At 35.9% G+C, this 27850-nt stretch overlaps 1 protein-coding gene across 1 annotated transcript in view; it reads right to left on the minus strand.

Moving 5' to 3' along the window:
* Tmem135 (transmembrane protein 135) overlaps window positions 1-27850 on the minus strand; it is a 229025-nt gene that overhangs the window by 117276 nt on the left and 83899 nt on the right. Inside the window, exon 5 of the mRNA XM_042687831.1 lies at window positions 18661-18726. Within this exon, the coding sequence (XP_042543765.1) occupies window positions 18661-18726 (66 nt within the window). The remainder of the gene's footprint in view (window positions 1-18660; window positions 18727-27850) is intronic.

Consider the following 27850-nt stretch of genomic DNA (forward strand, 5'->3'; position numbering starts at 1 on the left):
ATTTTTACTCCTGTCCAGGTAGGGAATTAACCTTTATAAATATACAGATTAAAATGTATCTTAGCAACTCAGGAGGCTGTGAGGATCAAGGTTCAAAGCCAGCAACAGCAAGAAAGTCCCTGAGACTCTTATCTCCAATTAACCTTGCAAATAGCCAGAAGTGGAGCTAAAGCTCAAGTGGTAGAGCACTAAACTTGAGCAAAGAAGATCAAGGTTCAAGGCCAAGGATAGGCAAAAAGAAGAGGAGGGAGAGGAGAAGGGGGAGGAGGAGGGAGCAAGAAGGAAGAAGAAGAAAGAAGGAAGGAAGAAGGAGGAAGAAGATGGAGGAAGGAGGAGGAGGAAGAAGAGGAGGAGGAAGAAGAAGAAGAAAGAAGCAGCAGCAGCAGCAGTCAAGCACTGCTACTCACAAGTCTGAGTATCTGAGATCTGAGGATTGTGGTTTGAAACCAGCCCTGGCAGGAAAGTCCATGAGACTCTTATCTCCAATTAACCAGCAAAAAAAAAAAAAAAAAAAGAATCACAAATGGCACTGTGGCTCAAAGTGATAGAGTACTAGCCTTGACTGAAAGAGGTCGGAGACAGCGCGCAGGCCTGGAGTCAAGCACCATGACTGACGAAAAAATAATAATAATAATAATTCTGACAGAATTGCAATAAACTGGATAGCTGATTTGGAGTCTTTCAAATATTCATTTTCTAGATACTCATTGAAATTCATATATTAATGAACTTTCTCGAAACAATGTCTACTTAAGGTAATTTTAATTTATGTGTCTCACTCTAGTAAAATGCTATACTTAATTTGTAAAACCTGAAATGGCTAACTATAATATGGGTTGAAAGTTTTAGAAAAAAAACAGTATCCAGCCCATATTATATAACATACATGCTCATTTTAGTAAGACATAATTCATCTATTCAGGTTATGCAAATGCTCAGCTTACAATCCTATCAAAAAATCAGCAAGATAATCTTTTAAATGCCATACCACATGTGACTTATGAGATATTGTAGATTCTTCCATACTCGACAACAGAGAAACCATTCTTTTCTCTATCTTCAATGAAAACTCAAAATAACACAGGGTTAGGTTTTCCATTCTCTCTCAAATTCCATACTTTCAATAACCAGAAAATTAAGAATAAAAAAGTAATCATTTTAGGGATAGGAATGTGGCTTAGTGGTAGCATGCTTGCCTAACATGCATGAAGCCCATGGTTTGATTCCTCAGTACCACATAAACAGAAAAAGCCAGAAGTGGTCTTGTGGCTCAAGTGGCAGAGCACTAGCCCTGAGCCAAAGAAGTTCAGGAACAGTGCCCAAGCCCTGAGTTCAAGTCCCAGGACTGGCAAAAGAAAAAAGAAAGAAATCATTGTAACTAGTTTAATGTGTTTGTGTAGTTTATAACTTAATTTTTCAATACAAAAAAATGCATGCGTATATGAACTAGCATGTATGTGTGTATGTACACACACACACACACACACACACACACACACACACACACACACACACACACACACACACACACACACACACCTTCCACTTCAAGAAAGTGGACTAAGGGCTGGGATGTAGCTCAGTGGCAAAGCGCTTGCCTAGCAAGTGCAACGTCCTGGGTTCGATCCCCAGTACCAAAAAAGAAAAGACAAAAAAAAAAAAAAAAAAAAAAGAAAGTGGACTAATCAGGTGTCTAAAGCAGGAGGATCATTGGCTCACAATTTCAAGATCAGCCTGGACAACACAGCAATTATTACTACCAAAAGTAATAATAATAATAGTGAAAAAAATTAAGAAGTGGAACTAAGGATGCATAAGAAACTAAACCTTAACTATAAAAGACAATACTGACAAAAGTCTGAGGCATTATTATACTAGGAGAAATCTACAAACATCTTTGCCCAATAACAGTCTGGAGAGATTCCTCTTTAAAATTTGCAAGTTAGCATATATTAAGTTGGACTAGGATACTGCAGATATCAGCACTAGGCGAGAAGTGTGCATGTTCAACAACAGCTGACAGTTGTCTTGTAGTATGGTATTGTGGTGGTTTTAAGAATATGTGCAAGAAATAGCAGCTTTCACAGCACTTCACTCAACAAAGATCTACAGTTTACTTTTTTTTTTAATTCAGCCATAAAAAATGTTTCCTTTTGTGTGAAGCCGCAATTCCTTTCTTGCTAAGTGAAATTTAAATAAATAAATTACAGGGCTTAAAATTTCATCCAGAAGCAGGGGAGGAGGAAGGGTGAGCGGGGAGGATTGGGGGGGGAGGCAGGGGGAGGATGGGAAGGGGTGGGAAAGAAAAACAAAGGAGGAGGCTACAATGCTTGATAAGAAATATACTCATTATCTTGCTCATGTAATTGTAATCCCTCTGTACAATATTTTCACAATAAAAAAAGAAATAAAAATAATAAATAAAAAATAAATAAATAAAAATAAAAAAATTTCATCCAGAAGCAAACTTTCTTAGATGTGTTATTTGAGTATGAACATTATAGTTCTTGTATATTAAGCCTTCCTGTGAATATGTGGAATAGGTAAAATAAAAAGGGAGAGAAGTAAAATGAAAGAACTCACAACAAAAAATTTGTATAGATTAAAAAGAAAATGGATAAAAATTAGGAAGTAGAGGAACTGAACTATTTAACCTGTACCTTAATTCTTGGGAAAACCATAAAGAAAATTTCTCTGGCATTTTTCAAGTTATATCCTAAGTATTTTTTACATTAGACTTTCCAAGACCCTAGGTTAGAATTTTCCAGACTCAAACTCCACAAGGGCAGATACAACAATCTTACTGACATAGGCTTAACCATGATGAACTGAAATATGTGACAAAACTAATGAATAGCAAATGAAAACCTAAAAATCATGATATATATATATATATATATATATATATATATAGCATACACACATACACATGATCAAAAATTTATAAGGAAGCTGAGCTTATTTTTTAAAAAGCTGGAAGGGCCTGGGAAGGTGGCTCAGTGGTAGAGCGCTTGCCTTGCATGCATGAGGCCCTGGGTTCAATTCCTCAGCACCACATAAGCAAAAAGAAAAAAGCTGGAAGTGGCGCTGTGGCTCAAGTGGTAGAGCACTAGCCTTGAGCTGAAGAGCTGAGGGACAGCGCCTAGCCCAGAGTTCAGGCCCCACAACCGGACCCAAAAAAAAAAAAAAAGGAGCCGGAAGTGCCACTGTGGCTCAAGTGGTAGAGTGCTAGCCTTGAGCTGAAGAGCTGAGGGACAACACCCAGGCCCAGAGTTGAGGCCCCATGACCCCCCAAAAAAAATTCAAAACTTTTCAAGAAGATATAAGGACACCAAAATTTGTAATTATTCTATTAAAGAAAGTATAATAAAACTGTCTCATTTGTAAGCAATGTGACAGCTTATATCCTCCTCAAGTAGTACAAGCATGAACAAACTAACAGACATGGTTTTGAGAATAACAGATATAATGATCAAAGTGTGAGGTCCATCAATGACGGCAAAAAAATTAGAATAAGCTTAACAGATCTGTTCAATACTTACATGAAAAAATAATAAAGCAAACCGGGCGCTGGTGGCTCACGCCTGTAACCCTAGCTAACTCAGGAGGCTGAGATCTGAGGATCACAGTTCAAAGCCAGCCTGGGCAGAAAAGTCCGTGAGACTCTTATCTCAAATAAACCACCAGAAAACCAGAAGTGGTGCTGTGGCTCAAGTGGTAGAGTATTCGCCTTGAGCTAAAGAGCGCAGGGATAGCACCCAAGCCCAGAGTTCAAGCCCCATGACTGATAAAATTAAAAAGTAAAAAATAAAAAAGTAAAGCATTCTAGAAGGGATGTAGATTTGAGCTAATTTAAAGATATACCATGTTCTAAGGTACAAGGACTCAACATCAATAAAGATGGCAATACTCTATTAATTAAATACTCTTTTTAATTAATTAAAATTTTATAATCTCTTATGAGCGTGTACAAGTTGATTACCAATTTCAAGCAAGTCAAACTGTCAAGAAAATCCTAAATAATTATAAGCTAGATGCCCTCCATAGTTCACACTTATAATCCTTGCTACACAGAAGGCTGAGAGGTAAGGATCATGGTTCAAAACCAACATGGGTAGGAAATGTCCATGAGATTTATCACTAATTAACCACCAAAAAAAAAAAAACAAATGGAACTGTGGCTCAAGTGGCAGAGCAATAGCCTTAAGTAAAAAAGTTCAAGGACAGTGCCCAGGCCCTGAGTTCAAGCCATACTACTGGCACACAAAACAAAATAAACTATAAAGATGCTATCAGATACTCATATATATGCTAATTTATATTTGGTCTGAGGCAGATAGCCTAGTCTGAGTCTCTATGTAAGAAACTGAAATAGGAATAAAAATACTGAAATGACAGCTGAGCATCAGTGGCTCACACCTGTAATCCTAGCTACTCAGGAGGCTAAAATCTGAGGATCGCGGTTCAAAGCCAGCCCAGGCAGGAAAGTCCATGAGACTCTTATCTCCAAATAACCACCAGAAAACCAAAGTGGTGCTGTGGTTCAAGCAATAGAGCACTTGCCTTGAGCTAAAGAGCTGAGGGACAGCACACAGACCCAGAGTCAAACCCCACAACTGACCTGCCCCCTTCTCCCCCCCAAAAAAACTGAAATGGCCCAATTGTGTATGAAAATACATAATACAATAGTGACAGCTTTTTGATATCCATGAATGAACAATCTTTTCGATAAGTCGTGTTATAGTAACTAACAATGGATCCTTCAAATGTTGCATCAATAAAATTAGAATCAGAGGCTTGAGAAGGAGAATAAAAGGGAAAGGAATAGAAGGTAAAAAGAGAAGAGAAGGGAAGGAATCCAGAAATTACTTGTTTCCAAAACCAAACTACATACCACCATCCATATGCATAATCTTGCCCTCCTACCTCCCCAAAAAAATCAGATCTAAATTTGATCAAGTCTACACCCATTTACAAAACAAAGCAGGCCACAGGAAGACATTAGATAACAGAGTACAGTTAAGCAATATACCTTCAAGAGAGATTATGAGAAATCTGATTTCTTCACCAAAAAGAAAAGAAAAATACATAAACCACCTCAAAGCAAAACTAAAGTGACCTCCTATTCAGTTGAAAATGTTTACTTCAAATTAAAGAGAGCCTTACATAAAGTCAATTTAGGAATCTATTTATACAGAAACAAATGAAACAAAAAGAAGGAAGACTAGTAAAATTTTTGAAACAATGACTAGTTTTTAAATGGCTAACCAATCAAGTCTATTTTATTTCTGTGATGCTGTTAAGTACTCATTTAGTAAGCTGTACTGACAGTGAGGATTTATAGTATTCATAAAAAGGTATCTTGCAAATCAATGAATTTCAGTATGGAATCACAAAGAATACGAAACTGTTGTAGTTAATTATTGAAATAAAACAGAAGTACTCTGTAAATCAACAACATGCAAACAGATAACACACACAAAAAGAAGAAATGCTACATTCTTACGTCTGAACATATTTTTCAGCTTAAACATATATTTAAAGCTAAAGAAATAAAAATATCTGCCACAAAAATAATAACTGGTTGTGTAACCTAGACCACATGAGAATCAAGAAGACCTCTATTGCTGCTATTTTTCTCTCAGATCACTCTATAAAACTATAGTATTCAAATTCTGCCATGTTGATAAACTTCAGGAAATGCCTTAATATTAATGATAACCATTAATATCCAATCTTTCAAACTGTTTACCTAGCACTCCAAAGTTTTGTTTTGAACCCTGTTTCATAGTAATTTGCAAACAAATACCTATTACAGTTACTTTTTATAGAATATTTAAAATTCCTGAAACTTCTGAGTATTTTGGGAAGTTTCGAGTTTTCCAAATACTAAAATACAATCAGAACAGCTAAGAAAAAAGTCAGTTGATGCTTGTCTATGTGTCTGTCTCTCTCATCACCTCTGCCTTCGCTATTTCCCAGATGGTTTTCTATTTTCTGTAACATTATCTATAATAATCCTCACAGACAGCAGCCGAAGATAAACCAGAATTAGGCAGTGATTATATTTCATAAAGATGATGATTATATTTATTGAAGTCTGGAGAATATCAATAACGAGTAAGGAAGAACTTGAAGAGTAAATCAACTTTAGTCTTATCTGACAAAGTTATGAAATAAAAGTGTATGAGATATTCTTTAAGAAAATTATCTTGGCAGTCAGTAGATTTATAAGTATTATAATTGCAGTTTCTAATTCTGCACAACTGATTTTCTAAAAAAATACTTTGTATCCACTGACATATGCCTAGTCCTTGCAAATGATTTTATTTGTAACAGAAAATAAATTATTTTTTACACATCTATTTTTTTGTGCGGGACCATCCCAGTTAAAGACCCCAAAGGCTTCCTTCATTAGAATATGTGAAATGCAGCACCTTTCCATTTTTTCTAGTCTGAGGAAAAGACTTTAGTCAAATTCATCAAAACAAAATATTTACATGTGTTCTCATCTGTAAATATATCATAAATTGAGCAAACTTTTTTAATAGCTATTTCAAAAAGTATACTTCCTAAATCTAAAAATATTTTTGTCAAAGCCATTCCCAGAGAGATACTGTCAATAAGAAACTATTCTACTGTAAAAACTCTTAACATGTTTCTAATGATTACAAAATGTCTGAGTCTGCCTCAGATTTCTAGGAAAATGTGTGAAGAAGTGTGTGCATACAACTAGTAGAAAAAAAAGAAATAGTCCACACACACACTTGGTTACATCTTTAAAAAACTATGACATCAGCCCAATAACAGAATTTGAAACAATGTTTCCCACTGGTGTCACCATGGAAATAATATGCTATATTAGAAAAATGCAAATTTTATAGTTCAAAAAATATAAAGATAATCCTTGCCCTCTGGGAATTTAGGATATGGCTTTTTAAAAACTGTATGGAAACTAAAAACCATTCAAAGGCAAGGCAAAGTGACCAGTACAGACTAGGATCCTTAGGGAGAAATGTGTATTTGCATAGCATATAAAATACAAGTATGTGTTTAAAGCTTTAACTTTTTTCTTTCCTTTTTTAGAGGTAGGGATCAAATTCAGGGCTTCATGCATGGTAGGCAAAGGCCACCATGTATTAAACTATATTAAGCTAGTCTTAAACTCTACTATTTTTTAAAAGTTTTTTAACTTTCATTAATTTATCTGAAATGTCTTTTTTCTAAATCATTAGTAGCTAAATTTTACTTGCCTTTAATATAAAATATAAAGGATAAAAACAAATGCTGCAATAATTACAAATTTATAACAGACAAAGGAGGAGGCTACAATGCTTGATAAGAAATGTTCTCATTATCTTGCCCATCTAATTGTAACCCCTCTGTACAGTATTTTCACAATAAAAAATAAATAAAAATTTAAAAAATTTATTTAAACTGGATATCTTGGCACATACCAGTAATCCCAGCTACTCAGTTGTTGAATGTAGAAGGATAGCAAGATTATATCCAGCCCAGGTAAAGTCAGAGAAACTCTATTTCAAAGAGCAAACAACAAAAACAAAAGTGTTGCAGGGGTATGGTTCAAATGTTATAGTGCTTGCTAACGTATTCAAGTCCCTGGGTACTCAGGTACATCAAAAAAGAAAACAGACTTTCAAACAGCTAAAATTATAATGCAACAGAGCTTCCTGCCTTAATAACTACTTTGTCTCACTGTCCTTCTTTAACATCAATCTACAGAAGTAAAAGTGGATAAAACCCAGTGAAAGAAAAACAAAAAGCTTGTTAAGACTATTTCCATCAAATACATGTTAAGACCAAGTGCTAATTTTACTTGCCACCTATGTAAATAAAAACTAGCTATAGGAAAAAACACATTTCAGGTATTTAACAGCATCTATTCAAGAAAATAATTTAAAAACACAAATGAAATATTTTTAAGTAACATCTATTCAAGCAGGGAACATGTCAATCAATACAACTAATGTGGATCTAGAACACAATTTAAAAATAAGATCATTTTCTAAAGAAAAAAGTTCTTAAGGCAAATATAATCTGCCATTAAGTAAAATAGTAAGTTCTAAGCATCAGATACCACCATTATATTAACATTTTATTTTATTTTATCTTATCTTTTTTATAGGGTGCCGGTACTAGATCTTAAACTCTGGGCCTGGGAGCTGTCCCTTAGCTTTTTCAATCAAGGCTGGACTGTATCACTTGAGCCACAGCTCTACTTCCAGCTTTCTAGTGGTAACTGGAGATAAGAGTCTCACAGACTTCCCTACCCAGGATGGCTTTGAACCACTGATCCTCATATCTCTGCCTGCTGATTACCTAGGTTATGGGTATGTGCCACAGGTACACAGTAAAATAAATTACTTTAAAAATCAAATGGAAGGGGAGGGGAATGGGAAGAGGAAGGAGAAGGAGAAGAAAAGATGGGGGAGGGAGGGATGAAGGACAGAAAGAGAGAGAGAAAGAGAAATGGGAAGGGAAGGGGAGGGAAAGGGAAGGAGGGAAGAAAGGAGTAAAAGAAGGGAGGAAAGAAAGCAGGCAGGCAAATATTTGTCCTATCCCATGTATTGGAGATCCAAGGAGACAAATAACTGCTTCCAAACACCTATTTCATAGCATCTACAAGTCATAATACTTAAGAGACACACACTATTACTTAAGTTTTTCGTTATAACAGCTATGTGTAATTATTATAGCAACCTGTAACATATGGAAAACATCCACAAGAACAAGAAGCAATTCAACAAACAAGAGAACACTTGTTACTTTCTATATTCTTAATTTAAATACAGCACATAGCACACAAAATGTGCACTGTTTATCTTTATTATTAATAGGAAATATAAAGCATTTCTTTGGGCATATCAACTTACTAAAACAAGTTTTCAGGGAAAGACAATAAACAAAGACTTTATTTTAATTTTGTTAATATCCCTTACATATAAAAACACTATTCTGAATCTTTATTTTTGGCAAATATTTTCCACATTCCTCATATACTCAGTTAAAAAGTAAAAAGGCCTGTTATACCTGTTCCAAACACAAGCCACAACAAACTCATTCAAAAGGAAATTGAACACTTTTACATCATACAGAAATATAGAGCCAGATGCAGTTCCATTTACTTAGGAGGTGAAGGCAAAAAGAAAGCTTGAGTACAGCAATTACCAGCCTAGACAATGAAAGAACCCATCTTAAACAACAAATGCATAATAAATGACAATGATTCCATATTCCTAAGAAAAACATTCAACTAACTCCTTTAATTATCCTCTTAATTTTCAATAGCCAAGGGGATAGTGTAAGAGCTGCCAAGTTCTAACTGCTTTGCCTTACAATAGACTTTGTTTAGGAATCACTTTCAAATGTTTGTAATTCATTTGACAGTATTGTTCTTTTTGGAGTGTAGGTGTGTATAGGTTTTGACAAATGTAATCAGTCATGTATGAATGGAGAGATACTTACAGAATAGATGATGTTTCAATTCTGTATCTGCCAAGCATCATGATACAGAATGCATCCATCACTCAAAAATCCATTGGTCTGTCCTTTACAATCACCCCCTCCCTCCTCCACTCCCAATCTCCGGTAAACATTTTCTATTTTCCCATAGATCTCTAGGCTCTGCTCATTTTAGTTAGTCTTTACTGAGTAATAAATTCTCAGGTTATACAAATTCTCCTGATCTTTTCAACTTAATGTTTTTGTTGTCATCTCTAGTCGGATACTGAACTCATCTAGTGGATTAGAAATTATTTTATATTAATGAACTTAGAATTAGTACTTGAGTTATTTTTTCTATTTGAAACTTTAACACTTTCTACTTCTTTTCTGGAAACGTCAATCTTTCCATTATTTCAAAAATTCCACTGTTGTCTATAGAAAGAGAAAGATCCTACTCTAATCCTAATTTCTAGGTCATCTCAAGGAAGGTATTTGCTAACTATTCTTTTCTCTATAATTATTTGTGATATCCCTGGTTCTTAGTGTGTCAAATAATATTGGGCTATGTCCCAGAGACTTTTACCATTGCATGATGGTATTTTTTGTTTATGCTGAAGACTCTCAGGCATCTAGAAAATTTATTTGGTACTTTTCATTTTCAAGGTTGTAGTTACTGTTGATCTAGGCAATCAACTCTACCAAGTTGGAAAGACATGTCCCACTTGCACGCTATAGACTATTTCAATGTCAGTTTATTTTACCAAGTCTTTTCAGTGCCATTTACTCTCTACTCATCTGTCCTCTAAATGACAATCTGGGCCAAGGGAGTTAGAGATCAATCTACACAATAATTCAGTTCTAAAGCTCTTTATTATGATTTCTTGAGAAATTTCCACACATGCTCAGCTCAGGGAGTCTGGTACTTTATATACAGGTATAATTAGGTCATGCTTTTCTGTCTCCTTCCTCTTCTCAATTTCCCACACATTCTTTTCTTGATTCTTGAATTTCTGACTCTAAGCCCTATATTTTTGTTTCCTCACACTGACATGTGTTTCTCAAACTACTTATGCCTTAAGAATGTAGTGGAAAGAAAAATAGGGCAGAAAAAACTCACAGATCCTCTCCTCATGCTGTTTGAACTATAAGAATCCTTCCTCCAGTTTCTATTGTCAATTGGTATGTTAGAGTTTTAAATTCCTGAATTGCCACTATGACCACCACCACAGGAGGACACCCTCATGATTAGGATTTCCCAGGGTCTCACCATAAGATAAATACCACAATGAAATTACAAAACAAACAGAAACAGTGGTTTCCCTTAAGCCTCCTTTTACCATGCACAGTGAAAAAGGATCTTGGACACTTTTCAGGAATCCCTGGAGTCCACGTTGGGAGATAAGGAGGGTGAACAAGAAGCTCATCAGTATCAGTCACATCTAGTTTTGATCTCCCAATCCCAATCCTCCTGTTATCATTTGCACTTTGGGGATCTCAAACAGTGGTATTCTGTATTTCATCCAACATGTCCAATTGTAATCATTCAAGAGATAAGTAAACTGCTTTCTCCTACTCAGCCAATTCACAACCACAAAAATTCTAGAAATAAACACTGACATTTATGCTCAATTGGTTAAGACAAGAGTGACTAGGAAATTCATGAAACATTGAATAAGTTTTTCAGGAAAAAAATACTGCTATTACAACTGGATATATATGCAATATCAGTAACAGTAATGAGGAGGAAGAAGACAAACTTGGGCTTTCACTTTTCACCATTTCCAAAATGAAATTCAAAATAGGTCATAGACTGAAATGAAAAAGCAAATATTATAAAGCTTGTTAGAAAGAGAAAACCACAGGGGAAGATTTTGTGACAATGGACTAGGTAAAATTTTCTTGAATATGATACAAAAAATATATAGCACATAAAAACAGTATAGAATAGGGCTGGGAAGGTGGCTCAGTGGTAGAGTGCTTGCCTTGCATGCCTGAAGCCCTGGGTTCGATTCCTCAGCACCATATAAGCAGAAAAAAAAAAAGCCGGAAGTGGCGCTGTGGCTCAAGTGGTAGAGCGCTAGCCTTGAGCTGAAGAGCTGAGGGACAGCGCCCAGGCCCAGAGTTCAGGCCCCACGACCGACCAAAAAAAAAAAAAAACAGTATAAAATAAAACTTTCATCAAAACTTAGAACTTTCAGCTGGCATCGGTGGTTCACACCTGTAATCCTAGCTACTCAGGAGGCTGAGATCTGAGGATTGCAGTTCAAAGCCAACGTAGGCAGAAAAGTCCATGAGACTCTTATCTCCATAAACCACCAGAAAACCAGAAGTGGCACTGTGGCTCAAGTGGTAGAGTGCTAGCCTTGAGTTGAAGAGCTAAGGGACAGCACCCATACAGAGAGTTCAAACCCCATGACTACCAAAAATGGACAGACAGGTTGAAAACTGATAAAAAGTATTTTCATATCTTATAATTTTGACTTTTATGCTAAAAAATCAAAATAAATCATCTACAACTCAAGACAAATGAGGCCAATGAAAAACTAAACAAAAAATTGTTTACAGCCATTCCGCAAATCATACAAATAGCTGATAACCACTATGAAAAGAGGCCAAACATCATTAGTCATTAGGGAAATGAAAGTAATAGCCTCAGTAAGACACCACCACACATTTCTTGAATGGTTACAAACAAACACTGAAAATATCAATGAGTTAACCAGCCAGTGGACATGTGACAAGGTACAATTATTCATATGTAATAAAGTCTCCACTACAAGGCTGAATATTGAAATAGAAGAGTGTCATCACTGGTGAATACAATGATGTACAAACGGAGGTGATGTTCTCTTCCTCTATAGAGAGAAGGCAGGGAAACTGCATCGAGCTTGCTTTCCAGACCTGGTTCTGGGTATATTTTTCTATTAAAACTCTCATTACATTGCCAGCAAATTCTATGAATCATTCTAGACAATGACCTAAAAGGTTTGTGGGAATCCACCCTACAAACCTTTTCACATGGCTGGTATGTGCAATGGAAGTAGTTACCTAGCAGTCAGAGCTCTTAACCACATGGAGTCCAGTTAAAATAGCAGCACTTGTCTGAAAGGCAGGTATCAAACTTTCAGACATGGTGGGGAGACAAGGACAAAACAAGAAACAAAACATTCAGTGGTGAGCAGGAGCTGTGAATAGCAGTAGTCATGGAGAGCAACCAGTATTTCTAAACAATAAAATATTCTAAAACTGATTTGATGATGGCTAGATATGTAACTCCATAAACATATTTTTAAAAATCAACTAAGCTATATGGGTTAAAAGAGAGCAATTTATTGTATGAAAATTACACTTCAATAAAATTATTTTGAAAGTCTAATCAGCAAAATGTATGTCATTAAAAAATTATAGTCATTTTATTTCTCCATTCTATACTATCACAATCAACAGCAAAAAATAAATACTATAGGGGCTGGGAAGGTGGCTCAGTGGTAGAGTGCTTGCCTTGCATGAATGAGGCCCTGAGTTCTATTCCTCAGCATCACATAAGCAGAAAAAGCCAGAAGTGGTGCTGTGGCTCAAATAGTAAAGCGCTAGCCTTGAGCTGCAGAGCTCAGGAACAGTGCCCAGGCCCAGAGTTTAAGCCCCACGACTGACCAAAAAAAAAATTTTTTTTTAACTCTTAAGCCGGGCACCAGTGGCTTATACCTGTAATCCTAGCTACTCAGGAGGCTGAGCTCTGAGGATCGTGGTTCAAAGCCAGCCCAGGCAGGAAAGTCCATGAGACTCTTATCTCCAATATACCACTCAGAAAACCGGAAGTGGCACATTGGCTCAAGTGGTAGAACGCTAGTCTTGAGCTGAAGAGTTGAGGGACAGTGTTCAGGCCCAGATTTCAAGCCCCATGACATACATACATACATACATACATACATACATACATACATACATACATACATACATACATACATTACTATAACTATTGAAAAATTAAGAAATAAAGTGTTTCCAATGTCATGAGAATACTCCATTAGATTTAGAGAAGAACTCTACCAAAATTAGCACTACAAAATCAGACTAACAATTTTCACACATGTAAGATGGATTGTATTTGCATGTATTTCCAAGAACTTCAAGATCTCTTTCAACTGTTTTTTGTTTTGCTTTTATTGGGGGGAGGGGGGGAGGGTCAGTCCTGGACTTGAACTCAAGGCTTGCGCACTGTCCCTGAGATACTTCTGCTCAAGGCTAGCACTCTACCATTTGAGCCACACCGAGACTTCTGGCTTTTCTTGTTAATGTGGTACTGAAGAATCAAACGCAGGGCTTCATGCATGCCAGGCCTACCTAAGCCACATTCCTAGCCCCTCAACTGTTCTTTCACTTAATGGTCTTAAAATCTATTACTGTAAGTTATATCAAAAGAATTGTTGCATATACTAAAACTACATATAGTTCTATACTTAATATACATATATACAAGTCAAACTTGCATTTAGTAATGGCTGATAGAACACTTCAAGCAATTAGCAAGGAAAGGGAAAGGCTCTAGATATTCATTGTTTTCAGCTTCTGAGTTTTCCTCCTTGCTATTCTCCTTGAATTCTCCTTCTGAAGTTATAAAACCTAGTCAACGTCATTTTCTACTCATTAACTGCCACCCCACTATTACCTGACTTCAGATTCAGGTACTACACTTAACCCAGTGCTACAAAAAAATCACTAAATCAGTTTCTTCTCAAATCACACCACTCTTCGAGCTACCTAAATGATCTTTTTCATAGCCTCCAGATATCTTCAATGCCCAGAGCTTAGGTTACCAGCTGTTGAGTTCATCTTAATACTACACATAAATTGCTTTGGCATTCTTTGTTCAAAGGAAATATTTTCTATATAGCCAAAGAATTGAATTTTAAAATAGAGTCTGTATTACAACCACATTTAATTCTATAAGCAATATATGAAAGTTTAAGTTTATTGGTTATTAGCATAGGGAAGGTTGTCAGAACAAGGTTGACCTTATCCATGTGGGAATAATTATCTTCTTAGACTAAAGTTTTTATTAGAATCAAAATAAGCTGATGCTATCTTAAGAGACCTTCCAATTTTTGAAAAATAAAACCTACATGGCCCATACTTAAGCAGACTTTTTCCAGATATTATTTTAAGGATACAATTACAGAATAATTACTCTTATATCTGAACAGATAGCATATCTGTTAATATAAAGTTAGCTTATTTCAAAGCATAGAGCTAGGTTTGGTGGCTAGCATACCTATTTCCCAGCTATTCAAGAGGCTAAGATATGAAGGGAGCTTGAGGAGTTTTAGAACAGTCTGGCAAAAAGAATTCACAATTATCTCAATACAGAAAGGCACATACAGAGTTGATCTGGATAAGACTATCAAACTTAAACACTGTGATTGATACTTTCCAAAATCTGTTTGGCTCTTAGACTTTTTTCTTCTGCTGCAAAATTTTCAAAATAAATTCTACTCCTCAGAAGTATGAAAAAGTGTTAGAACATATAATATGATGAGCTACTTGAAGAAGATTTAATGGCAAAAACAAAATGTTCTAGGAAAATATGAGTTCTGAAGTTCAATGTTTTATGATGTAACTCTGACAGGGATGAAAATTTTATTGGCATAAGAATATAAAAATGGTAAAAACTTAATGCAACTGTCAAATTTTTAATGATGTTTTGATTCACGAAATGGAGAACTGGAAATGAATCAACATCATACTTAAGACCTTGAACTGCATTATTTCTTGAACTACCCTTGGAAGTTCAAAATCTATACCATCCAGATTGATGTGTGTAAGAAATAAAAATCATCTGTAAAAACAAGATAGCAATTCCAAAACCTCTTGGAAAACTCCTTTATATTTCATCACTCACAAATGATGTCAGGCATTCAGTTATCTCAGACTTTCTGCTTTATGACCAAACTCATTCCATGCCAATATATTAGAGATAGGTTTAAGACATCATCTTTGTATTTATCTTGCTTGTTATAACCTCCATAGGCCTTAACATTTCTCCTTTCTCCTTTCTCAAGATCCTTCTCCATACTTACCTCCTCTCTCCTTCTCTGGATGCCATTCATTTTCTCATGTGCTTTTGCTTAAAAGTTTTATTTGAGGGCTGGGAAGGAGGCTCAGTGGTAGAGTGCTTGCCTTGCATGCCTGAGGCCCTGGGTTCAATTCCTCAGCACATAAGCAAAAAGAAAAAAGCTGAAAGTGGCACTGTGGCTCAAGTGGTAGAGTGCTAGCCTTGAGCTGAAGAGCTGAGGGACAGCGCCCAGGTCCAGAGTTCATGACAGGACCCCCCCCAAAAAAAAAGTTTTATTTGAGCTCCTGCTCAAGAAAAAAAATATATAACTTCTATAGGTTACATCTAATAGATTACTGCAACCAACACAGAAATAGCTCAAAAAAAAAAAAAGAATAGACTTGAAAAAGATAACAGGAAACATTCTGGAATGGTCAGAATTCTTTTTACTTCTTTGAATTTCCTTTGGAAATATGAACAATGGGATTAAGCTAATCAAGTTAACAATGGGAATATATTAAGTCCATGGACATTAGAGGTTTCATCCTTCTTAAAAAGAGTAAGAAAGAAATGACCAATGTGATTGTATTCAACTAAGAAGTTTCTGCATGGCAATGGACATGATTAATAAGCTAAAAAGATAGCCTACAGAATGAGAGATCTTTGCCAGCTACGTCAGACAATGGCCTAATATTGAAAATATACAAAAAGCTCAAGAAACTAAAGCCCCCAAAAATTAATAACCCAATTAATAAATGGGCAAATGAGCCAAAGACTTCTCAGATGAAATAAAAATAGTCAATACAAACATGAAGAAATCCTCAACATCTCTGAAGGAGAATATTTTATTACTTGCAAATAAATGGAAGTCCTGGAAAAATTATGTTAAGTGAGATAGATAGATAGATAAATAGATAGATAGATAGATAGATAGTGATAGATAATAGTTAGGGTCATTATTTGTTGAGTTAGGGTCATTACTTTTTGCCTGGACTAACCTCAAACTGTAATCTTTTCCTAACTCCACCAATTACCTAGCTAGCAGTTTACAGGTATGTGACACCACAACCAGCACCTAAGTAATTTTATAAATATGAGAAAATATCACATGTGTAAATTCACACTTTTTCATATAATGAACATAATATTCATTATGCTATTAAAAATGAATGCCACAAATAATTAGCATCTTAATAAACTTTATAATTTTAAAGTAATAGAGCATGAGTATACTTAAAATGAAAAATGTTTTCTAGTCTCACAATGTCTTAAAACATCTAACAGAAATGTTCCATAAGACAACATGCAATATCAAAGCCAGAAAGACAAAAGAAAAAGTATGAAAAGAGCACTGTCATCCTCTATCCAGATAACAAATTCACTCTGACAGGAACTGAAATAAGTAAAACATACCAATCTTCATTTCTCCATCTAATATTATTGTTATAAAATTACCAATTACTCTTCACTTAACAAATATTTTGCAGTACTGGGCTAGCTAACTTCTGACTTAGCTACCATTTACTGAATGCTTACCACAAGTCACTCTATATTTTTCAACTAGAAAACATTATTTTGCCAACCCTGAAATATCACAGACTTTTAAGACATCTCATAATTTAAGGGGTTAACATGTGAAAACTATCAACTGGTGACAAGCCCCACTGATTAAATGACACAAAGCTCTTGTTTTTAGAAACAGAATGCTAAGCACTGTGAAAGCTGATGATTTATAGGGGCATGGGAAGTAGGGAAAGAGAAACAGGCTCAATGGGGTAGGTAGCAGTAGGAAGGGTTTGGGCTAAAAAGGCAGATGAAAAGAGGATGAATAAGGTCAGTAGAAATACAGTATTTGCAACTATAAAAACCAAAAACTATGTTGGATATATTTCCACAAAACTTCCTATAACATAAATGTCAAAAGTTTACTGTTCCCTTGATAAAACCTAAAGTTTTGTTTTCAGACATTTAGGCAGACAAACAAATTTAATCTTATTACCTAGAATTTTTTCTTTTCTCAAGTAGTACTACATATATCAACTTACTCATCCATTCATAAACAACTTACTCATCAATTCATAAACAAAATACATATTAAAACTATAACAAAGTGCGGGTGCCAGTGGCTCACAGTTGTATTCCTAGTTATTCAAACATCTGAGATCTAAGGATTACAACTCAAAGCCAGCCCAGGCAAGAAAGCTTATGAGACTTATATTCAGTTAAGCACCAAAAGAGAAATAAATGGAACTGTGGCTCAACTGGTAGAGTGCTAGCCATAAGTACAAAAGCTTAGGCAGATTGCCCAGGCCCTAAGGTCAAACTCCAGGACCAGAAAAATAAAAATAAAAAAAAATATATATATATATATAGCCAATATGCAATTTATTGTTTGAGGGTGTAATGCTTTTTAAGTGATGCCATAATTGTGCCTAATAAGTAAATATATCAACTACTCAAATTTAGAATGAAAATACAAATCAAATTCTATTCACATATTAATATTTAAGTATTGAATTATAAATATTAGAATAAATAATAAAGAACTAAATTCAAGAATCGTATTTGAGTTCAAGCCATAGGACCAGCACACACAGAAAACAAAAAGATTATTTTCATTAAAAATATATGTATGCAGAAACCAGGTGCTGGTGATTCACCCCTATAATTTTAGCCACTCAAGAGGCTGAGATCTGAGGATCATGGTTAGAAGCCAGCCAGGGCAAGAAAGTCCATGAGACTCATAATCTCAAATGGAAGTAGTGCCAAAGCTCAAGTGGTAGAGTGCTAGCCTGGAGCAAAAAGAACTTAGGGACAGGCAGAGTTCAAGGTCCAGGACCAGGGGATGGAGGATATATATATATATATATATATATATATATATATATATATATATATATATATGTTATGATTGACATGTTATTTTCTTTTAAGAGTAAAAACAATTAGCAAACATTGAGCAATTTATTTTCAACAAAAGATCTGATTCTCATAAACAATAAACTAAAACTGATCTGTACACATATACTCACATGTATCAAGTATTTGTTTGTTACACAAATCCTACAGAATTCACATTTTATATTTTAGACATTGTAAAGTATGAATTAACACGAATAATTATTTCAAAATTCTCATCTTACTTCTCCATTTCTTAATGTTGTGATGGCTCCTCTTGCCACACCCATTCTAAATAGTGTTTCTGTAGCCTGTGAAGAAAAAAAAAAAAAAACAAAGAGCTAAATGTAGCATCCATACCCAAAAGTAAATCTCACTACAGAAAAGTTTAAAAAAAAAAAGTGTGACATCAACTTCCATCAAACCACACCAATAAAGCACAATAAGAGCCAGAAATTCTAAAATACCACAGAAATACCATTTTTACAATCTTTTAATGTTATTAAGAGCTATACTGAACTGTTTCAGAAAGTTATTTTGCTATACTTACATTCTTTCAGGTCAAATCTTCAAATTAGCTCACTTAGACAAGTATAATCTTGGACTGAGAAACCAAAACTAACATAAAATGTAGTATTTGGATCCCATTATTATTTGTTCTGAATTTTATTTTCCACTGGATTCAGTTCAAATCAAAAGAATTTAGTAATCTCAGATAATAGGAAACACCCCGAAAGTCATTGCTTTCTCCAAGCTAATGATGAATGATGAGAAAAGAAAAGGTAACAATTTCATATATAATCACATCAAAATTTAAAATTTAAAACATCTTAGGAAATAAATGTGCCGATAAAAAGAAAGAAAAAAGCTTTCTTCACTGAACTGAGCAAGCCATTATTGAAAAACATTAAAGAAAATACAAAAATTTGTAAAGATATCCTATGCCTTTGGTTGGAAGACTTACCAAAGTAATCAATAACCAATCAATAACCCTATCAAATGCCCAATGACTTTGGAGAGGAAATAAATTAAAATCCATACAGAACACTGTAACTACAGGGATGGAAGAGTATCAAGAAAAGAAGGTTAGTTATGAACAATATTTATATAATTTTTTTTTCCAGGGCTGAGTACCGAACCCAGGGCCTTGCAAGCACCGGGCGGGCGCCCTTCCGCTGGGCTAAACCCCCAGCCCCAATATCTATATAATTTGATAGGTTCAGATAAGACATTGTATCTAAAACTGATATATTATTATACTGTGAGTTCCATATCCTATCATCACCACAGTATCGGAAAACTAAATTCCCATCAGCTGTGTAAGAAGCCAAGAATGGGGCTGGGAAGGTGGCTCAGTGGTAGAGCACTTGCCTTGCATGCCTGAGGCCATAGGTTCAATTCCTCAGCACCACATAAGCAAAAAGAAAAAAGCCGGAAGTGGTGCTGTGGCTCAAGTGGTAGAGCACTAGCCTTGAGCTGAAGAGCTGAGGGACAGTGCCCAGGCCCAGAGTTCAGGCCCCAGGACCGGACCCGCCCCCCCCCCTCCCCCGCCAAAAAAAAGAAGCCAAGAATGTGCACAGTGAATCAAGAAGAGGAGTGTTTGCAAACTTATTCCATTTGAGTAAGTAAAGCAGAAGCTGCTTTAGCAATGGAAGTGGTGGGAAAGACTATTACCTAGGTTCTCAAGTACCTTTGCAAACTATCAGACTATTTAAACTACATGTAAATTTTTTTTCTCTTTTGGCCAGTCTTGGGGCTTGAACTCTGGACCTGGGTTCTATCCTTGAGTTTCTTTTGTTCAAAACTACTGTTCTACCACTTGAGCAAAGGCGCCACTTCTAGCTTTTTTGAGTAGTTTATTGGAGCTAAGAATCTCTGCCAAGGATGGCTTTGAACCATAATCCTCAGATTTCAGCCTCCTGAGTAGCTGGCATTACAGACATGAGCCACAGGCACTGAGTTTATGTAAATCTTTTATTAAAACTTTTTAAGTGTTCAACAGTGTCCAACAATTTTACTACAGCAGTATGAAAATGAGGTCTAGAGGATATAATAGCAAAATGCTATATGTAAACTCCTTTGAAACACATGACAGAGAAGCTAAGGAATGAGACTGAGTTGTAGCTAGAAAAAGAATCAGAGTTGAGACAAAACTGGTAATAGGATACCTTGAGGATAGAAAATAATTCAATATAAATAGCCAGGTAGAAGTCATTGGTCAGTAAGGTGGAGGAAGATTAGATATAGAAAAGAAAGTGAAGACTAAATGAACAAAGTTCCTGCTGAAGATAAGACTAGGAGTAAGTATTGTGATCTGTAAGTTGTGTTAAAGGAAAAGAGTATGAATATAACTAAACTCTTAGCCTTCCCTTTCTTCCTAGTCCTTCTCTTCCCTTCTCCCTAGCCTCTCTGAATTGCAGTACAAAATAATCTTCTGAGAATGACCAAAATACTTGACTTCAGGACAAGGATATCAGTAATGCAAAAGTTTAAAAAAAAAAAAAAAAAAAAGAGCTGCTAAGGAATCCTTAAGTTTAAAACCCTAAATCTTTGTTGGTGCAAAACTAGCATTAAAAAGCCTGCATCTGAAAATGAACCCTTAGATATGTATTTAAATGTTTTATTTCTTTCATGCATTTGTTTCTAATGCATTTATAAGATTATTTCTTTGTTGCTTTGTATGTCCCTCCCCCACAGTATAATCTCTGCTTTCACTATATTTGATATCGGTATAATTTGTGGAGGAGAAGGGAAAAAACAAGTCATTTAAGGATACAGGTGGACCCGTTGCAACAATGAGAAGTACAAGTTGTCATGTCGAAAATGAACTTTACAACTTTGGGGGGGGGGGGAGGCTGGGAAGGGATGTGAAGGGTAAACAAAGGAGGAGGCTACAATGCTTGATAAGAAATGTACTCATTATCTTGCCCATGTAATTGTAACCCCTCTGTACAGTATGTTCACAAAAAAATTAAATTAAATTAAAAAAAAAAAAAAAAAGCCTGCACCTGGGCTGGGAAGGTAGTTCTGTGGTAGAGCACTTGCCTTGCATAAGGCCCTGGGGTTCAATTCCTCAGCACCACATAAGCAGGAAAAAAAAAAAAAAAAGCCAGAAGTAGTGCTGTAGCTCAAGTGGTAGAGCATTATCCTTGAGCTGAAGAGCTGAGGGACAGCACCCAGGCCCAGAGTTCAGACCCATGACGGGACCCAAAAAAAAAAAAAAAAAAAAAAGCCTGCATCTTCAGACTGTGGAGGTTATGAATGTGAGGGGTAACTCCCTCAATTTTACTGCACTATCAAAATGCAGCATGGAATTTATAGAGACGTGCAAAGTTACTTCTACAGTTTTCTAAATGAGAAGTCACAATCTTTAGAATATTCCTAAACACAAATACAAATACACACACACTCTCTTATCCATACACACACATACACACAGAAAGCTGGTGGAATAAAGTAGTTGACACATAAACACTATGTTAGAAAATAATTTTTCAGGGCAAATGTTAAATTATGAGAATGCAGCACAACTTGAATGTAACTAATCTATACCTCACTAGGAAATTCAAAATAAGATACTAAGAGAAAAAAGTAAACAACTAAAAATGTTCTGAATATTTATCCTGATAACTGATTTCCTAGGATTTATCTAGTAGATATAATGCACTGTGTGTTGTGTGCTTGTATTAAATCAGTAGCCCTGTACACTTTGTCTAATTAGACAGATAGATAGTAAAGATTTTCTGCTATGTGAACCATACAGTCTTTGCTGCCAATTATTCAACTCTGCTATTAGAGTTTGAAATAGCCACAATGAGTAATAGTCATGGTGCTGTGTCTTTATATGTATTTTTTTTTTGGAGGGCGGGGGGGGGGGGGGGGGGGGGGGTGGTCCGGTCGTGGGGCCTGAACTCTGGACCTAGGCGCTGTTCCCTCAGCTCTTCAGCTCAAGGCTAGTGCTCTATCACTTGAGCCACAGCTCCACTTCTGGCTTTTTTCTTTTTGCTTATGTGGTGCTAAGGAATTGAACCCAGGGCCTCATGTATGCAAGGCAAGCGCTCTACCACTGAGCCACCTTCACAGCCCCAAGAGTGGCTTTCTTTATCAAGGATTAGAAGAACAAGGCCTGAAGGCCAAATTCAGCCTCCCACCTTTGTTTTAGATATAAAAATATAAAGAGGGCCTGAGAAGGTGGCTCAGTGGTAGAGCGCTTGCCTTGCATGCATGAGGCCCTGGGTTCGATTCCTCAGCACCACATAAGCAAAAAGAAAAAAAGCCAGAAGTGGCGCTGTGGCTCAAGTGGTAGAGCGCTAGCCTTGAGCTGAAGAGCTGAGGGAACAGCGCGTAGGTCCAGAGTTCAGGCCCCATGACTGGACCAAAAAAAAAAAAAAGAAAGCCACTCTTTGTAAGGTGACTGTTTAGTGATGTGAACTGCTATTTCTCAGCATAAAGGATTATTCCACATGTCAGGTTTTCATTCGTGATGAAGAAAATAGTGTTTTACTGAAAGAGAGAGAGAGAGAGAGAGAGAGAAAGAAAGAGCGAGAATGTGTGTGTGTGTGTGTGTGTGTGTGTGTGTGTGTGTGTGTGTGTGTGTGTCTGTGTGTCTGTGTGTCTGTGTGTGTTCTGGATACTTAGTTTTTTTTCCACTTACATTTGAATTTTAGCACCTTTTCTTTTTTAGCACCTTTAGCACCTTTTTTTCCCCACTTTGGGATTCACAAAGTACCCTGAACCTGGAAATATGTATGGTTTCACAGAATTTGGTATGTTTTCTAGCATTAATTATTTTCCTTATATCATCTTGGTTTTCTTCTTTTGGGGCATATGATAATATAAGAACAACTTTTTAGTATTTTTCCACAAGTATGTGAGATTTGAGGTTTAATTTCAGTCACTACTCTGTTAAGTAAAATGAGCAATTTCTATTTATTTGTTACTTACTTGTTTGCTTTATAGTAACAGTGTTTGAACTCTGGGCATCACTTTTGCAAAGACCCTACCCAGTGAAGTAACATGTAAAAAAGACATACATTAGAAAGAAGGTAATAAAAATTTCCAAACTCACACAGGGCATGATTATGTAAACAGAAAAATGCTAAGAAATTAATAGGAAAATGATCTACCTATAATGTTTAGCAAAGTCACAAAATACAATTTTTTGCTATTGTTATTTTGGCCAGTCTTAGGGCTTGAACTCAAGGCCTAGGCACTGTCCCTGAGCTTGTTTTTTTTGCTCAAGGCTAGAACTCTACCACTTGATCCACAGTACCACTTCTGGCTATTTTTATTTCTATGTGGTACTGAGGAATTGAACCCAGGGCTTCATACATGCTAGGCAAGCACTCTACCACTAAGCCACATTCCCAGCCCCACAAAACACAATGTTGATATCAAATATTTGATCTTTTCTCTATGTTGGCAATGATTGGAAAATAACATTTTAAGAAATTTCCCTGGAATTGAAGGCTTAGTTCAGTTGGTAGGGCACTAGCCAATAAGGAAAAGCATTAGGTACCAAGTTCAAGTGCCAATCTCAGACCTGAAAAAAATGATTGTCTTTGCAGAAGGGCTAACTTTAACCTAAATACTAAAAATTATAATGCAAACTTACAAGACAGTAAAGACTCAAATAAGGAAGTGGCGCTGTAGCTCAAGTGGTAGAGCGCTAGCCTTGAGCGAAGAGCTGAGGGACAGAGCTCAGGCCCAGAGTTCAAGCCCCACGACCAACAAAAAATAAAATAATAAAATAAATAAATAAATAAATAAAAATAAAAGACTCAAATAAATGGAGAAATTATGGCATGGTTATAAGCAGGAAGAATCAATAATATCAGATCTCTAAATTGATCCTAAAATCAAAGCAATCACAATCAAAATCTAGCAGGCATTCCTGATGAAATTGACCACTTGACTGTATGTCCAACTACCTTTAAACAATTGTACCAAAGCACTTATTTTGGAACAAATAGTCTTTTCACGCAGTGGAGCTAAAACAACTGAATGGAAATATTCTAAACCGCTACACATACCTTATTCTGTGCATATAAACTAACTCAAAATGGATCACAGATTTAACAAGCCATAAAACTGTGTAGGAACATTGAAGAAAAATCCTCATGACCTTGGTTTAGGCAAAAATCCATTAGATTCATGGGGAGAGAGAGAACAAAACATTAAAACAATTTGTCATGGCATGGCATGATATATATCCTATTGCACAAGCAACTTTTTAATAGTAGCATTGAATGTCCTGCCTCTTGAAACTGGAACATTTTAAACCACTTTTATAAACTTAACTTTAATAAAATAAGGTAGAAACATAATTCAAATCAAGGTTTCTTGGGACTTATTCCTTGGGAGCCCAGAGCCACTATATAAATTAAGGCTCAAGAAGCTACACAAAAATAAGGAGACTCCTCAGCTCTACCAAAACATAGCTCTTTGAGAATCCCAGTTCAGGTGCCAGTCATATGAGTGAGTTTCACAAGACTGAACATTCCGGCCCTCTGCTTTCAAAGGGCTGTGTCAGTCAATGTCAAATGGAACAGCAGGAGGAAATTCAGTGTAAACCACTGCTGGCCTGCCAAGTTGTGCAAAATAAACACAACTGTTAACCAGGGCCAGTGGCTCATGCCTGTAATCCTAGCTACTCAGGAGGCTGGGATCTGAGGATCACAGTTCAAAGGCAGCCCAGGCAGGAAAGTTCCTCAGATTCTTATCTCCAATAAACTACTAAGAAAAAGCCAGAAGTGACACTGTGGCTCAAGTGGTAGAGCTCTAGTCTTACACAAAGAGGCTCAATGACAGCACCCAGGTTCTGAGTTCAAACCCAAGGATAGGCAAAACAAAACACAACTGCTGTTTGTAGCAATTCAAATTGATATACTGATTAAATTGGCTAACTAAAAGCCTGTTGAGGATTCAATTAAGAAAATGAAAAAGCAAGTTAAGGATTTCAAAAATATTCTGTGTATGTATATACATACACCTATACATATTCACACATAACAAAGCATTTGCATAGAGAATATATAAATATTTCTTGTAATTAAGACATTCTAGCAAAAACAAAATGAGCAAGATTTTAACTTTCCTAAAAAAAAAAATTTGACCCACACATATATATGCATATATGTAAATACACATGCACATATGTATAGATGTCCAAAAAGTCAACATAAAGCTGTCCAACATCATTAGTCTTTAAGGGAAATAAAAGCTAAATGAAAAATAAGACATAGCTACTCATGCACTGGAATGACTAATCACAGAAGAAATGACAGTGTCAGGTAAGAGTGGAATTATGGAGCACCTATAACTCTCATGCTTTACTGGTAGGAATGTGAAACAGTATAGTCACTGTGGTAAATGGCTTAGCAGTTTATTATAAACATTCCCTACAACATTCTACACATAACCACCAATTAAGAACCACTGCTCTAGTGTATATGTAACTTGTATGTAGTATGTAATCTATATGTAACTTGTAATTTAACAAAATCAGTACCATAAACATAAACTGGTAAATAAGCAACTAATTACCAACGATCTCACCCTTCACTTGTAGGTAACTGTATTTATACTTGTATTTCAAGTCACCTTTTTTTATTATTATTTTTGGTTGGTCATGGGGCTTTAACTCTGTGCCTGGCCGCTATCCCTGAGCTCTTCAGCTCAAGGCTAGTGCAACCCCTCTACCACTTGAGCCACAGCAGCACTTCCAGTTTTCTGGCGGTTTATTGAAATAAGAGTCTCACAGACTTTCCTGCCTGCGCTGGCTTTTTTTTTTTTTTTTTTTGGTTGGTCATGGGGCTTGAACTCTGGGTCTATGGGCTGTCCCTGAGCACTTCAGCTCAAGGCTAGTGCTCTACCACTTTGAGCCACAGCACCACTTCTAGTTTCTGGTGATAAAAGTCTCACAAACATTCCTGCCCAGGCTGGTTTTGAACTGTGATCCTCAAATCTCAACCTCCTGAGTTGCTAGGATTACAGTCGTGAGCCACCAGTGCCCAGCCCCGGCTGGCTTTGAACCATAACCCTCAGATCTCAGCCTCCTGAGAAGCTAGGATTACAGGCATGAGCCACCAGCGCCCGGCTTCAAGTCACCATTTTTGTTCAAATAGGAACTTAAGCACACCTGAATGAATCTTTCTTCAACAATTTAACATACTACATAGTAATTTCTTACTCATCTAAAATTCTCACCAGATCTGAGGTCATGTTCACTTATCATTGTAACTCTAGCACCTATACCTGAAAAGCAATAAATGTTGAATGAATGTGAAATGTATGAGCTGACAAATAAGTAGTTACTTATACCATGTCAGACAAGTGTTCATACTTACTGTTTGGGGATATGTGGTTAACCAAAGTGTGAATACATATGTCCCAGTTGTATTGTAGCAATTTGAAATGCTGACAGTGTAATTTGTGACTCACTCTTTCATCTTAATGAAATCAACTTGGTCTTTTTTAGACATCATAAATGTCATAATCTGTTTTCATTCAGTAGACAGGAAACACATATTACATATGGAGACAATGGACCTTAGCAGTGGTTTAGGGTTATGAAGAATGTTACTTCTGTTTAGAGATGTAGGCTGGTAAGTTATCCAGGAATTTAAACGATAAGCAGATGGTTCATTTCCAAATTCAGAGCAGTCATCTAGCATTAAAGAAGAATGTTCTTTTGTAAATATATGTTCTGTCATGTTCTATCTAACGTGACATGGTGTAATCGTGACTAAGTTACATTATGCTTTTCTTCCTTTAACATATAAAACTTAAGAAAAGCAGGATCTTTTTCTACAAGGTATCTTCTGACATTTAGAGTCATAACAAACAAACCCACAAATACTGAGGTTAAGAGTTACAATTCAACTATTTGAAAGCAAAACAGAGTTCAGTCACTCAGTCATAGCACTGAGCTCTCAAACCATTAATTAGGAAGATTAAATATTAACTAAGAATATTAAATATTATTACATTGAGAATCTATTTCTTTTAATTTGATATTACCTTTATTTTTCACACGAAAGTCTACAAGTACACAAGCTTAATCTATGCATTAAATAATTATAGGATGACTATACAATACCCCTCATTGTCATCTACCATTTTTTGCCTCTGTCCTAACAAAATACTATTTTTTATTTCTTTATATACTGGTTTATAATAAATCAATAATAACATTGCTCTTGTCATTAAAAATTTTAGATATTAACATATAATCAGAAACAAAGAAGGACATTTTGTAACAATACAGGGGTCAATTAATTATGAGGCCAGACCAAATTGGTCTATCCAAATCTGAGAAAAGGGCTTCTGTTAAGGTTTTTTTAAAAAGGAGTCCTTACAAGCTCCTATGTTAAATGCTTGAACCTCAGCTCATGGAATTTATTTGAGAGGCTGGACCTACTTGGGAGATGTGGG

This window comes from Dipodomys spectabilis, unplaced genomic scaffold, assembly GCF_019054845.1.
Source record: "Dipodomys spectabilis isolate Male_0828 unplaced genomic scaffold, ASM1905484v1 ptg000003l, whole genome shotgun sequence".
Lineage (NCBI taxonomy): Eukaryota > Metazoa > Chordata > Mammalia > Rodentia > Heteromyidae > Dipodomys > Dipodomys spectabilis.